Raw genomic sequence first — 17,415 nt, forward strand, 5'->3', positions numbered from 1 at the left:
GACTGGGAATTTGGACATGAAATTGGACTTCAACGGGATATGAAACTGGACTTGAAATCGCTGATAAAATTGAAATTTAACTTAACTAGAAATTGATTTTAAAGTGGGTAAATAATATTGGTCTTCAAATGAACTTTAAATTATGCTTGAAGCTAGATTTGCATTTGGCCTTGAAATCGGACATTAAATTGCACTTGAAATTGGACTTGAAACCAGAGGTAAATTTGGAGAGCAACTTGGTTCGGAACTGGACCTAGAATGGGACATGCAATTGGATATAAAATCGTATCCGCTGGTACCTTGGACCTTCACGGGACTTGAAATTGAACTTGAAATCGGTGCTAAAATTGAAATTCAACTTGACTAAGAAATTGGTTTTAAAATGGAGCACGGAAATGGTCCTCAATTGAATTTCAAATTGCACTTGAAACTAGAATTGTAGCTGGCCTTAAAAGCAGATGTTAAATGTCACAAAAATTGGATCTAAAAAAATTGGCTGTTAATTGGAACTAAATTACACTCGGATTTGGACTTAAAATGAGACATTAAATTGGACAGACCAAATTGGTCTTAACCCCCTAACGGGTAAGGCCGTCTGTATACGACCTTCGCTTTTGGAGCTCCAGAGCCACATATGTAATTTGTTTTGAATTGATAATATGAAAAATGTGTTCAGAATAGATTTCTTGACATTTTGATATTAATATCACAACATTTTGGCCATGCATTCAAAAGTTATCATCTATCAAAAACAAAAATTCAGGAAAAATCCGAAAAAAATTATTGCACGAAAAGGGAATATCTTTACTTTAAAAAAAAGGACATTTAGAACAAAATTATTGGCCTAAAAATTTTTATATGTATAATTTGCATGCTTTATTTCAATTTTGTAATATATCTGAATTCAAAAAATATCTGGATAGAGCGTTAGACATGGGGAAATAAAAAGAGAAATTAGACTTTTTTGACCTGGCACTCCTTCAGACAATTATTTTTGCACGAAAATCAACACCTGAGCTATTCATTCATATATTCATTAGCTTGATTGCATCGTTTTTATGATGTTGCCCGTTAGAGGGTTAAGATTGGAGATGAAATTGGAACTAAATTGGATTCGGAATTGGACCTAAAAAGGAACATTAAATTGGACATGAAATCTTTTGGGTCAGATTTCACCGCCGGTTTCAGGTACAATTTCTAGTGCAATTTAATGTCCAATTTTAAAGTCACATTCAGGTCTAGTTTCAGGTGCAATTTGAAGTCTAATTGAGGTTATATTTTAATGTCCCGATTTAAAGCCTATTTCGCAATTTAGACCAGAATTCAAGTCCAATTTAATGTCCCATTTTAAGTCCAATTCGGAGTCTAATTTAATTCCAATTGCACCTTCGATTTCAAGCCCAATTTGGTATGTCCAATTCAATGTCCTATTTAAGGTTCAATTCGAAATAAATTATCTAATTTAGGTGGTGCTAAGAACGATCTTCGGCGGCGTACATGAACCATGAACTCGCACAGCTCTATGGCGAACCCAGTATCCAGAAGGTAGCTAAAGCTGGACGGATGCGATGGGCAGGGCATGTTGCAAGAATGCCGGACAACTACCCTGCAAAGATGGTGTTCGCCTCAAATCCGGTAGGAACAAGACGACCAGGAGCGCAGTGAGCAAGATGGTTAGACCAGGTGGAGCGAGATCTGGCGGAGAGTACTCGGTGTCCGAGGAATTGGAGAGCGGTAGCCCTCAACCGAGTTACATGGAGAAATTTTGTTCAACAGGCTTTGTCTTAGGACGGCAAGCCACCTAAGTAAGTAAGTAAGTAAGTAATTTAGGTGGTAGAATTAAAATTAGCGCAGACCAGAAATTGGATTTAAAATGGAACATTTAAAGATAACATGAATTGGACTTCAAATTACGCTTGACACCAGACTTACCTGACCAGATGTCGGAGGTGACATTGAAATTAAATTAGACTTGGAATTGGACTTAAAATTAACAGTTCAATTTCAAGAACTTGTGATTGGGCATAACAATTGAGTTGTATTTAAACTTCAAACCGTACTTGAAAATTGGCTTAAATTGGGCTTGAAATTAAAATTTCACTTGAGGCTGAACCAATTTTAACGCAATTAATTTTTTTATGGCTTATTATTCAATAGCGGGATTGTCAATTCAATTCCGAACTTCCCGGTTGCACATTGAGAAATTGCATTGTAAAAAATCGTCAAAAAACGAACGAGAATTATTACAAACCACAAATCTCAGAAAATCTATTATTTTGCAACTTGTATTCTACTTATTTATTTCTAAAGGAAGGAAATCAATTTACGATGCTGTGCCCAATTGTAAATAACATACAAATGAACAAGATGATTTATATTGGACTCTTGGCAATTTTGCGACAGACCCGAAAAAGCAATCTAAAGAAGTTAAATTGATTTAGTTAAAAAAAAATTTCCAGGATTCGGGTACTAAATATAACGATTGTCATGTCCTTCCTATAGCAGGCACCTTTTTCCACTTACCGGGGGCTTTTCTTCGTTTTCCCTACAAATTGGATTCCATAACCAACTTGACAAAGCATGGAAAAGCTCTCATCTCTAGAAACTAAGAGGTACCCTGACATGCCAATATCTTATTTTCCGCTCATATATGATGCATGCCTACATTTGCTCTTGAATGAAGAGCGCTTGGCAACGAGGGAATTGAAAATTTTACATATGACAGCTCTGTGATTTGGTTGATTAATAAGTAACAACGACTTGTAGTCACCGAAAGGATTTTGTTTTGCACCCGTTTTCTTCGGTTAAAATTGTGAAGACCGGTAAACTGCCCAAGGTTTAACTTTAAAAAAACTGAATGTTTTCAATAAACTTATATTTAGTTGTTTTAAGTAAGTCCAAGTTTAATTTTCATCCAAAATTAAGCAAAATACGTGGCTGACCGATCCAGCTGGTTAGGTCCAAATTAATTCATTTGCTTTCTATAAGTCTTCTCACAAAATTGTAAGCCCTTACTGTGCAGAGTCAGCAGAGTTCCCGGAATTTTACGATCCAGCCAGCAGCTTACTTCCGCTTCATTGCACCCACGGCAGCGGAAATTCTTATGGACCGTTTGCGAATTATTTTCCGACTAACTTGGTTTCAGTTAGTCGCCATAAAGGACGCTTCCACTCCTTTCGCCCATGTTCCACGACGCAACACGGAACTCAATCCGGTGATGCCCTGTCTCTAAGCATTCGTATCTCTTGTGGGCCATTAATGATTCGTGTTGGTTATTCGGCTGTTGCTGTTGAAGAGGCTGTGTCATTTCAATGTTTCACTCTTTCGGATTGTTTTCCGAAAGGGTAGCGTAGGAAAAAAAAGTAAAGCCTTCCGTCTTTCGGAACTAGACTTTCTATGCTTATTTGAACTGTTAGAGTACAGGACAATTGCGGCGTTAGTAGTGCTATGATTCTATTGACTCTTACAGCCTCTCCCAGTCGAGATTCGAACATGTGATGACTGGCCTGCTAGACCAGCGTCGTACCTCGAGGCCAACTGGAAGGGTTACGTTGTACCTACCTAATAGCAAATGTTGAATTTTTGCAATGTTTCATCTACCATGACATTCTGCGGCTGCTGGCTGCTGTAACACAACCTCCTCTAATTGGAAACGACATACCGTAGATAAATTAAAAATACCCTAACCTGTATTGTTTCAAGCAGACAATGTGGCTCGTCTCGGTGGGTAGTTAGCGATTTACGTGAAATGAAGAATGATGGCACAAAGCATTCGGTAGGTTAATTATTAAAATTGATAGGAAGAAAGGAAATGGTTTTTTATCCTTTCAATCTCGACCAAACGGGAGTGAGCTTACGGCTGCTGCTGCTGCTGCTGCTGCCACTATCGTCAAGCAAAAATTGTTTCATGACACGAAATGCAAAAGATCGATATACTCCGGTCGAGTGTAGGTACCTACATCGAAACCTTCGATGCTTTGTCCTGAAAATAGAAGCCTAGCTTCGTTTCGGTTTTCTGGCGAATATTAATTATTCAACTGGATAGTTTTTTGCTATACGCCCCGGCAGAATGAATGCTGAAGGTCTCATAAATTGAATGTTTTATATTTGCTTGAATACCGGATTATACCGGAAATAGTTGGAAAATTCCATTTAATAAAATAAAAGTTAAACAAAATCAACGCTTAGCTCTCTGCAAAGATATGGCACGATCTTAAAGAGAAGTCTTCATTAATATCGAAGTTACTTGAGACCAAAAATTTATGATTAATGAGCGTTATTGTTACGTTGCTGTATACAGACGAGTTGCTTTTAGACTGATGACTGAATGACAAGCATTACATATCACATTACATTTCACAAAAATCTTGTTGTTGCAAAATTCTATTAGCGAAGTTATGCTGCAATTTGGGTAACAGATTTCCTTGCTTAAAGATGACATTGTGAAAGTAACTTTAATATGTAGTAGCGAAACAATTTCGTCGAGAACCACTAGAAATGCAATAGTTAACAGCATCGGTTGACATAATTACAGATGAGCATTTCACAGTCGCACAAAGCGAAAGCCAGTTCCGAAGAAATTCTCAACCATACTCGGTGTATTTCTTGTCTGTCGACTGTGTCCAGTAATGCCGACTGCTTAAGGGGACATAAACGACTAAACATTTTGAAAAAATCATTATTTTTTTATTTCAGATTTTGATTCTGCAATCTTTTCCGCTTATTTTGATACTAAATTTGTAATGATCCGACCTCGGGAAGTGGTCGAAAAACGATCATACACATAAGCTAAACTAAACACAGCTAGAGAAAAACAAAAAAGAAGAAAAATAGATGCCTGAAAAAATAAAATTTTGTCTTCTGTTTCTTTTTTCTCTAGCTATGTTTAGTTTACGAAACTGAAAAGATATAAAAGTCTTTGCCAAGCTACTACCAACAAAACAAAAAAAAGTTTGTTCCAATACGTTGTGTAGTTTCTGAGAAAAAGGTACATAAAGTTTGAAAATCGTGGTTTTCTAGGAGCGGCGTTTTATTTCGCCGAAGTTGTTCCACGCCGCACTGGAATGCTAATGTGTATGCTCGTTTTTCGACCACTTCCCGTGGTCGGATCATTGCAAATTTAGTATCAAAATAAGCGGAAAAGATTGCAGAATCAAAATCTGAAATAAAAAGATAATGATTTTTTCAAAATTTTTAGTTGTTCATGTCCCCTTAAGTTTCCCGAGTAAAGTGAAACGGTGAAAGTATATCACAGGGAATAAATTATTTTATTACAGACGAAAATATCGAAATGATATTCCTTTCTTACTAAGAATGTTAGAATTTCTAAGAGCGGATCCTTGGAATTGTACTGATCATTAATTTGGCCACACTGTTATTTGTCTAACACTGAATGAGCGTGTACAAATGAGTGGTTGCGTGATGAGACATAATGATAACGTAACTGAGGTTAGTGTGTATGTGTGTGGGAACAGGGAAAAACTGGTCAGAAGTCGACACTTACTACTGCTATGTCCGTAGTTATTGATGGCCTTCGCCGCCTTCTCACAGACTAGCCCACGTGGTTATCGAAATTAAGCCGATCGTCGATCATCACTCCTAGATGCTTCAGTACTCACTTCGAGGCTATGGCGTACTCTCTAACAGTGATTTCCACCCGCTGCACCGCTTTGCAGTTACTGGTCAACAACTCCATCGTTTTGTAGTGAGCTATCTGGAGCTTCGCTCCTTGCATCCATCTCTCAATTGTACCGATAGCCTCCGTGGCCAGAATTTCTACCTCTTCTAGTGTTTTACTTCCTACTGACAGTAAGATGTCGTCCACAACGCCAACAATCCCTGCCCCTTTGGGTAATTTTAGAGTCAACACACCTTTGTGCATTCCGTTCCTTAGCGTTGGACCGAGAACATAGACTTGGGGGACTCCCGCCGTAATGTTCACCGATCGCTGCCCCTTAGCCGTCTCGTACATCACCACTTGGTTCTGGAAGTAACTCTTCAGCATCTTGAGGTAGCCTGGGACTCTCATTTTGTCCAGTGACGTGGCTATAGCCTCCCACCACCTGCTATTGAAGTTCTTTTTAACGTCGATGGTTATCGCCGCGCAGTATCGTTCGCTCCTTCGCTTTTATTTGGTCAACTTCTTGGCATTCTCGACTACTGCCCGGATAGCGTCAACCGTTGACTTCCCTTTCCGAAATCCGAACTCCATCCTCAACAGACCATATTCGCTCTCCGTAAACTTCGTCAATCTGTTGAACCTTTCGAACAGTTCTCCGAGTGTATCCAGCAAACAAATTGGATTTTCCGGAGGCTCTTCCGGCTTTGGCAGTAATACTAACTTCTGTACCTTACACCTGTCTGGGAAGTGACCTTCCTGTAGACAGTTCTGCAACACCACCCTGAACATGTCCGGAAATGCTTGTATTATGACTTCAGGGCTACGTTAGAAATTCTGCCTTCTTCGCTTTCAGGCCTCTTGCAACAGTTATGAGCTGCTCAGCGGACACCTGTATACTCTTGGCAGCTCACCTAGCCACGCTCGTCTCGTTCTGCTACGCTTTTAGCTTCTTGAACCCGTCTTTTTGCTACGGAGGTCGTCGAGCTGTTCGTTCGATCAATAAGCTGATCGCTGTAGAACCTTCGGTTCCAACTTTGTGGGAATTGTTGCATCACATGCCCATATTAAAGTGTTTTTAAGCCACCCTAAGTACCTCAATAAAGAGATTCTTGTATGCCACGTTCTGCTACAACGTTTTGTTGACCTGCCCTATACTGGTAAGCCAAGCTGTCGCTATCGGCATACTCCTAACAAAGCCTTTAATTTGCCACTGGCGAAGGGCTCGGAAAACGGCGTTGATCGATTCGTGACCGTCCTTACCGAAAATGTTAGCCGTATCTACGTTCGATAATACTACCTCCAGTTTTACTGGGGCCTCTAGTAAGCTATATCCTCTGGCATTGGTCCACCTACTACCCCACTCCACTGTTCAAGCAATAAAATCTGCTCCGATAACTATCGACCTTCTTCCCATGAGCTTTTCAGTAAGCGCGTCCGTCATTTGTTGGAACTACTCTATAGTCCACCTTGACGGAGCGCAACAACTACATATATAGATCCCATTAATTTGGCGATCACGACCCCTTCATACAAAATTGAAATCACCTCTTGAATGGGAAATGTACGGCAGTCCTATCCGCGACCCAGTTACCATTGTGAGGTGGAACTCTGTACGGCTCTGCGATCAACGCGACTTCGCACCCAGCTTTCGTTGTCGATTGTCACAACAGATGCTATGCTATTTATGTCGCATTGATTGTGGTTGAACTAGGTAACCTCCATCATTGTTGGTCAGTCAACGCCATCTTGTACGCCTGGAAAGTCGTCGCCATTCTCTGTTTTGCCTTGGCTGCTTCGTACAGCCTCTTGAAATTCGTCCCTTTTCACCGCATTTCCAGCTCTGATCAGATCTGTCAGGATCTTTGCAATTCCTCATCAGATGACCGAAGCACATGTATTTAAAACCTCTCTCCATTTCGTTCCTTGTTCGAGGAACATCTCTTAATGAACAAATTGGCCAACCAATGACTTGTTGGCCACAGCCGTAGAGAGTTGAATAGACGTTGTCTACATACCACAGCGAGAGTTATGATTGTCATAGGTACGTCTCCCACACCACATTGAACTACTTTCATCGCATTCAAAGGCTCGCCCTCCGTAGTAATCTCATCCAGGTTTCTGCTTTCAATGACTGTTTCTTGCGTGAGGACCTGAACGTTTGCTTTATTCGCCAGTGACTTCTCGATGAACTCCGTTGAAGGCCGAGCACTTGATCCTTCTTCAGCTCGAAGAGCATTCCTCCTTTTTGGGTGCACCTGGTTTTAATCGAAGGCTCTAGAACTCAAGACTGGGCATAGAAGGAGGTTCGCATATACACAGCAAAGGATGATACTTTTAACGCCATCTCTTATCCCAAGGGAGTTACTACTGCTTATGCTAAGTGTTAGTGATCGCAACCATCTGAAAGAATGTATGCGTGTGATGTTCATGTACGATGTCATACAATGATATCAGTATAGTTGTGATGCTAGAGTGATGGCACATATACAACTTAAAAATTACCATGGTCATCCGTAGATGGCGTATTGACCCTATCCGTCGAGATTTTACAGAGTGTCAGAGGGGAGTTTTAACTCTAATTCCTCCAATTCTAATTCATCCCACACTTTCCGGAGAATTGCTGCATACGTCGCCCTGTTCGTCGTTTCAATAATCAGGGCATACCTCCTATTTCCTCTCTCTAAAGTGCTTCGGTTTGCCCTTCATCTTGTCGTCTTTCTCTCTGCTTCTTCCACTTTTCGCTGCTTCCTTTTCTTCTAGCTTCCGACCACACGCCAAGCACTGCCTCCGCCATTTCGCCTATGCTCTTAGATCTTCTGATTCAACGTCGTAGCGTTCAGTTGGCCAGAATGGCCCCCGCCATGAGCGCTAGCTCTAGGGGGCGCCAAAAACTACCTGAACATCACTCTCAAGTGTGGCGAAGTACTGGATTTCGGGAGTTGTACGAATCGTGTATGGCAGTCTAATTCTAAAAAGTAATAAATTTCGAAGGAACACTGATTTAAGAAAAGAGAATGCGCCAAATCGGGCTATCGCCAGGGTCGCCACAAAGTCACGCTACGGCTCTGGAACCAGGTCTAGAATCTGGATCCAAAATCTGATCAAAAATGTGGTTCAAAACTTGGTCTACAATCTAGTCCAAATCTGTTCCAAAATCTGGAACAAAATTTGATTAAAAAAAATGTGCAAGTTTAATATATGGACCCGGTCCAGAATCCGATTTATAATACGACCCAATATCTCGTTGCTGGTTTAAAATTTGATTGAAAATGTGACCCAAAATTTGCTTGAGGTTCAAAATTTAATCTAAATCTTGTTTATAGTTGGCCCAGTTTGAAAATCTGTGTGTGTATGTGTGTGTGTGTGTGTATGTGTGTGTGTGTGTATGTGTGTGTGTGTGTATGTGTGTGTGTGTGTATGTGTGTGTGTGTGTGTGTATGTGTGTGTGTGTGTATGTGTGTGTGTGTGTATGTGTGTGTGTGTGTATGTGTGTGTGTGTATGTGTGTGTGTGTATGTGTGTGTGTGTATGTGTGTGTGTGTGTGTGTGTGTGTGTGTGTGTGTGTGTGTGTGTGTGTGTGTGTGTGTGTGTGTGTGTGTGTGTGTGTGTGTGTGTGTGTGTGTGTGTGTGTGTGTGTGTGTGTGTGTGTGTGTGTGTGTCTACAATTCATCGCCCACTGACCGGCAGCGCTTTTATGTAAAAAATTACTTGCATCCTGGAAGTTTGTTTCTGTAAATGCAAATAATTTTAGTCCTGGAGATGGAAGGTGATAGGTCTATTGTTCATCCAGTGACCCATTTCTAGAATGCCTGGATATATACGTACATTCCGAGGTCGCCTTCATAAACAATAAGACCCGCATGGATATTTTTACATATCCATACTTCCAGAATAATTTTCATTATTCTGGCACGTATTTCGTTGAATAAAATCATAATTGCAAAATTCTGCTAGATCAATTTCATTTTGATGCATAAAAGAATAATTTCTACCGTAGCGCCAACTACATGTCAAATGAAACCACTTTTCGTCAATAAATATCGAAAATAATTTTCGATAATTGGCATCTGGAAGAATTTTATCGGGGTTTATCAGGTTTGTTTTGTTCCCATGACATGTGTTTGGAAACTATTTTAACTTTGAAAATGTATACTCATCTCTTGCCAATCGACATGATCAGCATACTACAGGAAAGAACAAACACTAAACAGTACACTCGCGCAAACTATATCAATAAATACTTTGATTTAACACTGAAAATTTCTAGAAAAACGGAGCGTTCGTATAAACAGCAAACGTATAAAGTAGCAAACAACCGGAACCGTGCTCCCAGACTCACAGTTGGCCCAGTTTGAAAATCTGGCCCAAAATTTGATCCAAAATCTGTACCAAAATCTAATAAAAATGTGATCCAGAATGTGGTTTTTGAATTTGGTCTCACTTCTGATCCAAAAATTGATCAAAAGTGTGGTCCAAAATATCCTAAAACTGGTCTAAATTTGATAAAAATATGATCCCAAATCTGACCCAGATTATGATGAAGGTCTAAAATTTGGTTTAGGTCCAAAATCTGGTCAAAATCTAATCAAAAATTTAGTCCAAAATCTGGTTCAGAATCTAGTTAAAATCTGTTCCAACGTTTATTACAAATTCTGGAAAAAATTTTGATAAATAATGTGCGCAATCTAGTCCAGGTCCAGAATCTTGTTTAAAATCTGATCATATTTCCTAAAATATGATTAGAATTTGATTCAAAATCTGGCCCATAATCCATAATTATAAAAATGTTGTCTTGAATCAGAGCAAGATCCGTAATCTGGTCCAAATCTAAAAAATGTGGTCCAAAATATAATGCAGCTTCAAGATCTGGTTCAAGTCTGTAATGTGGGCCAGGTTCACAATCTGATCAAAATTGTGGTCCAAAATATTATGCAAAATATTAGGTCAATATCTAAAAAAAGGGTCCTAAATCTGGTCCAAAATCTAATGTAGGTCCAGCCCAGAGCTAGAACCTGGGTCCAAAATCTGGTCAAAAATCGGATCAAAAATTTGGTTCAAAATTTGGTCAGAATCTAGTTCAAATCTGGAACAAAATTTGATCAAAAATCTGGTCCATGACATAGTCCAGGTCCAAAATATGGTCCTGGTTTATAATCTGGTTTAAAATCTTTTCCAAAATCTGATTGCTGGTTTAAAATCTGATTAAATATGTGACCCAAAATCTGGTTTATATTGCGGTCCAGTTCCGGACACAAATTTGATCCAAAAACCTGTATTAATCCTATAAAAATTTGGTCTAAATCTAGAATCTAGAATCTGGTGCAGCTCGAACGACTAGGCTAGGGCTAGGGCTAGGGCTAGGGCTAGGGCTAGGGCTAGGGCTAGGGCTAGGGCTAGGGCTAGGGCTAGGGCTAGGGCTAGGGCTAGGGCTAGGGCTAGGGCTAGGGCTAGGGCTAGGGCTAGGGCTAGGGCTAGGGCTAGGGCTAGGGCTAGGGCTAGGGCTAGGGCTAGGGCTAGGGCTAGGGCTAGGGCTAGGGCTAGGGCTAGGGCTAGGGCTAGGGCTAGGGCTAGGGCTAGGGCTAGGGCTAGGGCTAGGGCTAGGGCTAGGGCTAGGGCTAGGGCTAGGGCTAGGGCTAGGGCTAGGGCTAGGGCTAGGGCTAGGGCTAGGGCTAGGGCTAGGGCTAGGGCTAGGGCTAGGGCTAGGGCTAGGGCTAGGGCTAGGGCTAGGGCTAGGGCTAGGGCTAGGGCTAGGGCTAGGGCTAGGGCTAGGGCTAGGGCTAGGGCTAGGGCTAGGGCTAGGGCTAGGGCTAGGGCTAGGGCTAGGGCTAGGGCTAGGGCTAGGGCTAGGGCTAGGGCTAGGGCTAGGGCTAGGGCTAGGGCTAGGGCTAGGGCTAGGGCTAGGGCTAGGGCTAGGGCTAGGGCTAGGGCTAGGGCTAGGGCTAGGGCTAGGGCTAGGGCTAGGGCTAGGGCTAGGGCTAGGGCTAGGGCTAGGGCTAGGGCTAGGGCTAGGGCTAGGGCTAGGGCTAGGGCTAGGGCTAGGGCTAGGGCTAGGGCTAGGGCTAGGGCTAGGGCTAGGGCTAGGGCTAGGGCTAGGGCTAGGGCTAGGGCTAGGGCTAGGGCTAGGGCTAGGGCTAGGGCTAGGGCTAGGGCTAGGGCTAGGGCTAGGGCTAGGACTAAAACTAAGGTTTTAGGCTAGGGTTGATGTTGGTATAGGACTTCGACTTGAACTTAGAATTAGTTTTCCCAGCATTAATATCAAAACCGCATTACCACTGGGGAGGTTCGACTCAGATTCAGAAGGAACAGGCTAAAGTAATCGATTCCATTAAACTATCGACCATAGGTCGACAGGGTTTTTAAAGTTGAATATCAAAGTATAAACCCTAATATATAATCACATTTGACATATCTGAACGAATCGTTTTTGTTCATCAGATTCACCCACAAAGCAAATTACATGACGACGATTCGGATCAACAAATTCCACTCGGGTCAAATGCTTTGATTGGCACGTACTACTGACTACCTCTTTGAGTGAGAAATGCGATGTGCCACCTACGACGATGTGGCAGAATGTCACGACGTATGTGTGCCGCTGATTGTGTCACCACACCACAACCTGCCTATCTGCAATTTACCTACCTTCAATTTCTGGAACATTGCTTCGGCATCCTTGTCGCCTGCATTCTTGTCCGGGTGGTACTGGAGTGCCAGCACCTTGTACTCGGCTTGAATTTGTTCGACCTGCGAGGAAGAGAAAGCATTTGTGGTATGTTAAAGTGCAACTATTTCGATCGAATGTTACAGAAAGGAGCATACGTGTGGTAATGTTAAATGGAGGGTGACGGCTTTGACAGGACTGTAATAGTCTGTTCAACTTGTGGCTATAATGTGATCTATAAATCTTCATAACAATTTCGTTTAATATTAATAGTGTTTAAGTCAGCAATGAGCCCGGTCGTTGAGCACGCCTTATTATTTATTTATTTATTTTTACTAAAGCGTTATTTCAGAAAGTGTATCAAAACTCTAGCACACCAGAAGTTTCCCCAATCAGAAACTGTTTTCAATGGGAGTTGTTCCCTTAAATGAAAACAACAGTGACTTCAGCTCTTCAGCACAATCAAACTAACTCATTCTGACAAGCGTTAAAGTGGCCCTATAGAAACGGCTATTCGATATTCATCAAGTTAGTCAGAAACCAGGTCGTTCCGATGCGATGGAGAGCGAGCCACCGACCGCCTCGCCCGTGTGCGTGTTCTCGTCGTTTGAACAGAAAAATATCCTCCTATCCTGCTGACTGGGCTGGCACACCAGTTCCATTTCGGCCATACAGCCAGGCAGGAGTCCATTAAATCAGCTATGAAAACAGAAACACTAAGGCACAGCAGTAGAATGTTAACTGCGAAAATTAATTGAAAAGAGTAGCTCTGCTAGTTGTTTCGATGGCCGACCAGGATTTCACCGGGATGTAGCGCAATGCCTTGCGGTGAAAGAGAAGCGTCTGGTCGAAGCCCGGCCCGGTTCCAAGTAAATTGGTTTCAACCCTCCGCAAAATCTGTACGGATGACCGCAAATTGTACTGAATAGCTTGTTTCACTGGCCGGTAGCAGCGTCTGCTTGCTGGATTGCACACGTGGTCGTACTCCAGTCGTCCAGGCTTGATTTGGATTTTATGTAAAAACTGCATTCGAACTCATCGTGCATCGTGCAGGAAATTCACCGAACGTCCGGAGTACTAACAAGGGAAAAAGAGAGCAGTTCAAATGAATGTACTGTGCTGACTGTCTTTCCTGACGAGTTCTCCTCCAGCGACGTGGGCCAATTTATTTTTGTATTGCTAAGTACCTATTGAATATTGGAACATCATCAGGCGAAGTTACTGAACCTAACACTTGGTGCCAGTTGCGCTTCGGAAACCCCTTGACTACGACACTGTGCCATTCCGATTTGTAACAGCTGCCTACCTGTAGTATATTGAAGAAAAATACCTCTTATATGTACATAGTTTTACCAAACGGAGTGTTTTCAGTGTGATAACACAACTTGACTGTCCTGGTTTAGAGGTGCAATACGATGAGAGAGAAAGAGAGAAACACAGGGGAGAAGGCACCTGTTGCTAGAAATAACTGACAATGGCAAAAATTCCGATTCTGATTGCTGTGTGACTGGCAGCCGGTAAGCATCAGATCCGGCTGAAAAAGGGTGCGCTTTTCTGACGTGGCTTCTGTACCGTACAAGTTCCATACCAGCAGAGTAGTCGTATCTACCAACTTTCCTGCAGATGACATGATGATGTGGCTCATGCGGAAAAGTGTAATCCAAGTGGGGTCGAGTTGGAGGATGGGAATGGATGGGGACAAATAAATCTGGTTTATATCTTCTTCCATGTTCCATGAAGTGAGCAGAGAGCTGTGTTGTCATGAGTGAAATCGGACAGAAAATTTTGAGCGATAATACCTAGCGATACCGACGACGAGGACGAGGACGAGAAACTCACGTTTTTATTTTCGGAAAATGCAATGAAGCATGACGAAACGTTTCATTTTCTAGGAAGCGACAGGAATTGGAAAAAGGAATCAATTTTCAGGAAGGAAGGACCTTTGAAAGGTCACAAGTATGAAGGTGTATGTATGTTAATATATTCAACCAGCAATTTCGTAACGATTTTGTATATAAAAACCATCTTTCCAGCCAGGTACACTACACATAACCAAGTTATAACCTTCTACTTGAAATGAAGTTTTGAGCTACATGTCCTCAAACAAAAAAGGGTCGATTTTGTGATTTCATTTTGTACGATTTATTTTAATACTCGAAAATTATTTTGATTATTATTGTAATTTCCACGGATAAAACACAATGCAGAACGTGTCTCACCTTTCATTTAAAAATTTGAAACCGATCGAACAATAGTTTTCATTTGATGGCGTTTTTATTGTCATTTGTAGTCTTTTTGGCATTTCTGGTTACTGTTTTGCCGTCTTTTTATCATCTCTTCTTTGTCTTTTTTCCATCCACTTATAATCTTTGTTGTTTTTCATTGCCTTTTTCGATGTTTTTATCGCTTCTTTGACGTTTTTTTGTCATCTTTCCATCGTCCTTTCGTTGTCTTTTCATCTATATTTTGTCGTCTTTTCGTCACCTTATTGTTGTCTTTACGACGTCTTTTCGCCGTCTTTTGTCATGTCTTTTCTTTTTATTCGTCGTCTCTCGTTGTATTTTTGTCTTGTCATCGTCTTTTACAGTCGTTTCACCGTTTTTTCTTGTCTTTCTGTCACTTTTTGGCTATGTTTTCATCATCATTTTTGTTGTCAGAACTACAAAAATGTTGGCTTTTTAATGCTTTCTCGTCGTTCTTTGGAAGTCATTTTGTCGTGCATTCGTTTTCTATTCATCATATTTTTGGCAGGTTATGTTGTCTTCTTGACGCTTTATAAGAGTATTTCTGTCGCGTTTTTTGTTTTTTCTATTCTGTTTTCTGTTGTTGTTTTCGCGTGCTTTCGGCATCGCTTTTTTAACAACTCATCTTTTTGACAACTTTTCATCGATTTTCGCCGCAGATGCGAGTTGTTGATCCGTAGAAAGTTCCTTCATCCGCAGAACTACTAAATTGCTCGTGTACACTTCTGCCGTCCGTGCTTGAAGAACACCGACGCGCCATGCTTTGAATAACACGATTATTAATTGTGGTTTCAGGCAGTACATCCTAATGTCATCAGCGTTAAGCAAGTGCCATCCAGGTGGTAGCACTATAGAGAGCTCGTTGATGGCTAATGTAAAAAGCAAAGGACCTAAATTACTTCCTTGAGGAACTCTCGATAGAGTGCAAAACAATTACGATTCTTCTGGACCGATTTTGATGCATAAACTACGGCCGGTTAGATAAGACCGTATCCCCATTGTGAACGCGAAAGAAATTCCAAGCTTCCGAATCCGAATCAATAATATTTTGTGATAGACTCGGTCGAATACGGCTTTTAAATCAGTACCCGAATAGGAGGAGCTAACAAAATTATAACAGGTTATGTTACCAGTGGACTAGTTTATTACCAACCTTTCTAACACCGATTGTTATAAATTAGATAAATAATAACAACCGTTGTTATAAATGAGCGACGGTTAGTGGTTAAAATAACAAAAATTCTTACTAAATTTATTCTAGTCAACATCTGATTCTAAACAGGCCTTGATATGGTTTAATCTAAATTGTAACATATTTTGTTAAGAACCTCTCAGTTGGCTTCGAGGTATGACGCTGGTCTAAAAGGATCGTAGCAACTGACGCTGCCATTGCTCTGCACTCTAATCGCTGGCTGCGAAGTCTGTCGTATTAAAACAGAAGGTCAAAATTCGATAACGGAATGTAGCATGCTTTGTTAAGAATCTGGACAAGTTTCGGGGACCCCGGAAGTCCCCTAGGTGTGCAGGTAACACCCAGACAAGTGGCCAGTTTCGTCCATGAACTAAAACTTATCTTGCGACACCTTAAATCACACTTGAATTCAATAACTAAATCAATGTAAGCTAAATCTGCTATCTAGGGTCAAATTTGGTCATATCTGGACACGTTTGAGGCATTCCGGAAACTCCTAGGGAAGTCAATAAAACAATGTAGTGACACGTTCCAGCGTTTCGGGACACCATCCCTACTATGCAAATCAGTTGCTGTTTCATCAAATCCCTGATATTCAAGTGAAAAATAATGTCCTCTTTAAACAAACATTTTACAAGGTATTTACCAAAAAAAATGGTGAAACAGGATCCAGTTCACATAGTAAAAATGGGTGCTAATTGTGTCCCGTAACGCTGGAATGTGTCAGTACACTTTTGATACTAAAGACATGTTCGGAATTGGCCATTGTGGTTCTGGGTACTCAATTTGGCTTACTTGGATCTATTTTAAAAAATTTAGTGTGATTTAAGGTGTTTAAGGCGATTTAAGTTTTTGTTCATGTTAGAAATTGGTCATTTCCTAGGGGTTTCCGGAGTCCCCCAAACGTGTCCAGATATGACCAAACCTGACTCTAGATAGCACATTTAGTTTCCATTGATCTAGTTATTGAATTCTAGTGTGATTTAAGGTGTCGTACGATAGGTTTTGTTCATGGACGAAACTTGTCCCCTTGTCTGGTTATTCCTGGAAGTCCCCGCAATTTGTCCAGATATAACCAACGTGGTGCTAGGTAGTTGATCTGACATTGATTTATCTAGTTTTTAAATTCTGGCGTAATTTGAGGTGTCGCATCATAAGTATTTGTTCATGTTCGATTCAAGCTATTTCCAACAGTGATAACTTAAGCCGGAACATTTCCGGTTAGTCCCAATACAGCGTAAAACTCCTAAAATGGTCGGCATTGGGATATGTTGCATAAAAATTCAATACCGGTTGTGATTTACGTTTATTTTGGAAGTGTCATTGAAGATTTTTATTTACCTTATATGAACAAACTAACTTTTAAAACTTCAAAAGGGCGTAACTCAAAAATTCGTCGGTCGATTTTTTTAAAAGTTGGCTCAGAGGTGCAGGGTGGCAATTCAAACCAACTGTCATTTGCCGTTTAAATGGCCCATTTAATTTTTTAATAACGGTATCTTGAACACCGTGACTTAAGATTATCATTGGTTATTGTACTGATTACCGTTAGGTACGTATTTAGGACGCAAATGTTTACAAATGTAATCTCTGGTTACTACGCACTTATACACTTACTGGGAATCCCTTACGCACACTCAATTTTTACCTTTGGTCGAAAAACACGAAATTGATAGGGTTCGACGATTTGAGCAATGTC

At 41.0% G+C, this 17,415-nt stretch overlaps 1 protein-coding gene across 2 annotated transcripts in view; it reads right to left on the reverse strand.

Moving 5' to 3' along the window:
* LOC128733078 (J domain-containing protein) overlaps positions 1-17,415 on the reverse strand; it is a 107,841-nt gene that overhangs the window by 41,476 nt on the left and 48,950 nt on the right. For both annotated transcript variants that reach the window (XM_053826677.1, XM_053826678.1), the window contains exon 3: positions 12,263-12,364. In XM_053826677.1, coding sequence (XP_053682652.1) covers positions 12,263-12,364 — 102 coding nt within the window. The remainder of the gene's footprint in view (positions 1-12,262; positions 12,365-17,415) is intronic.

Source organism: Sabethes cyaneus, chromosome 1 (assembly GCF_943734655.1).
Source record: "Sabethes cyaneus chromosome 1, idSabCyanKW18_F2, whole genome shotgun sequence".
Lineage (NCBI taxonomy): Eukaryota > Metazoa > Arthropoda > Insecta > Diptera > Culicidae > Sabethes > Sabethes cyaneus.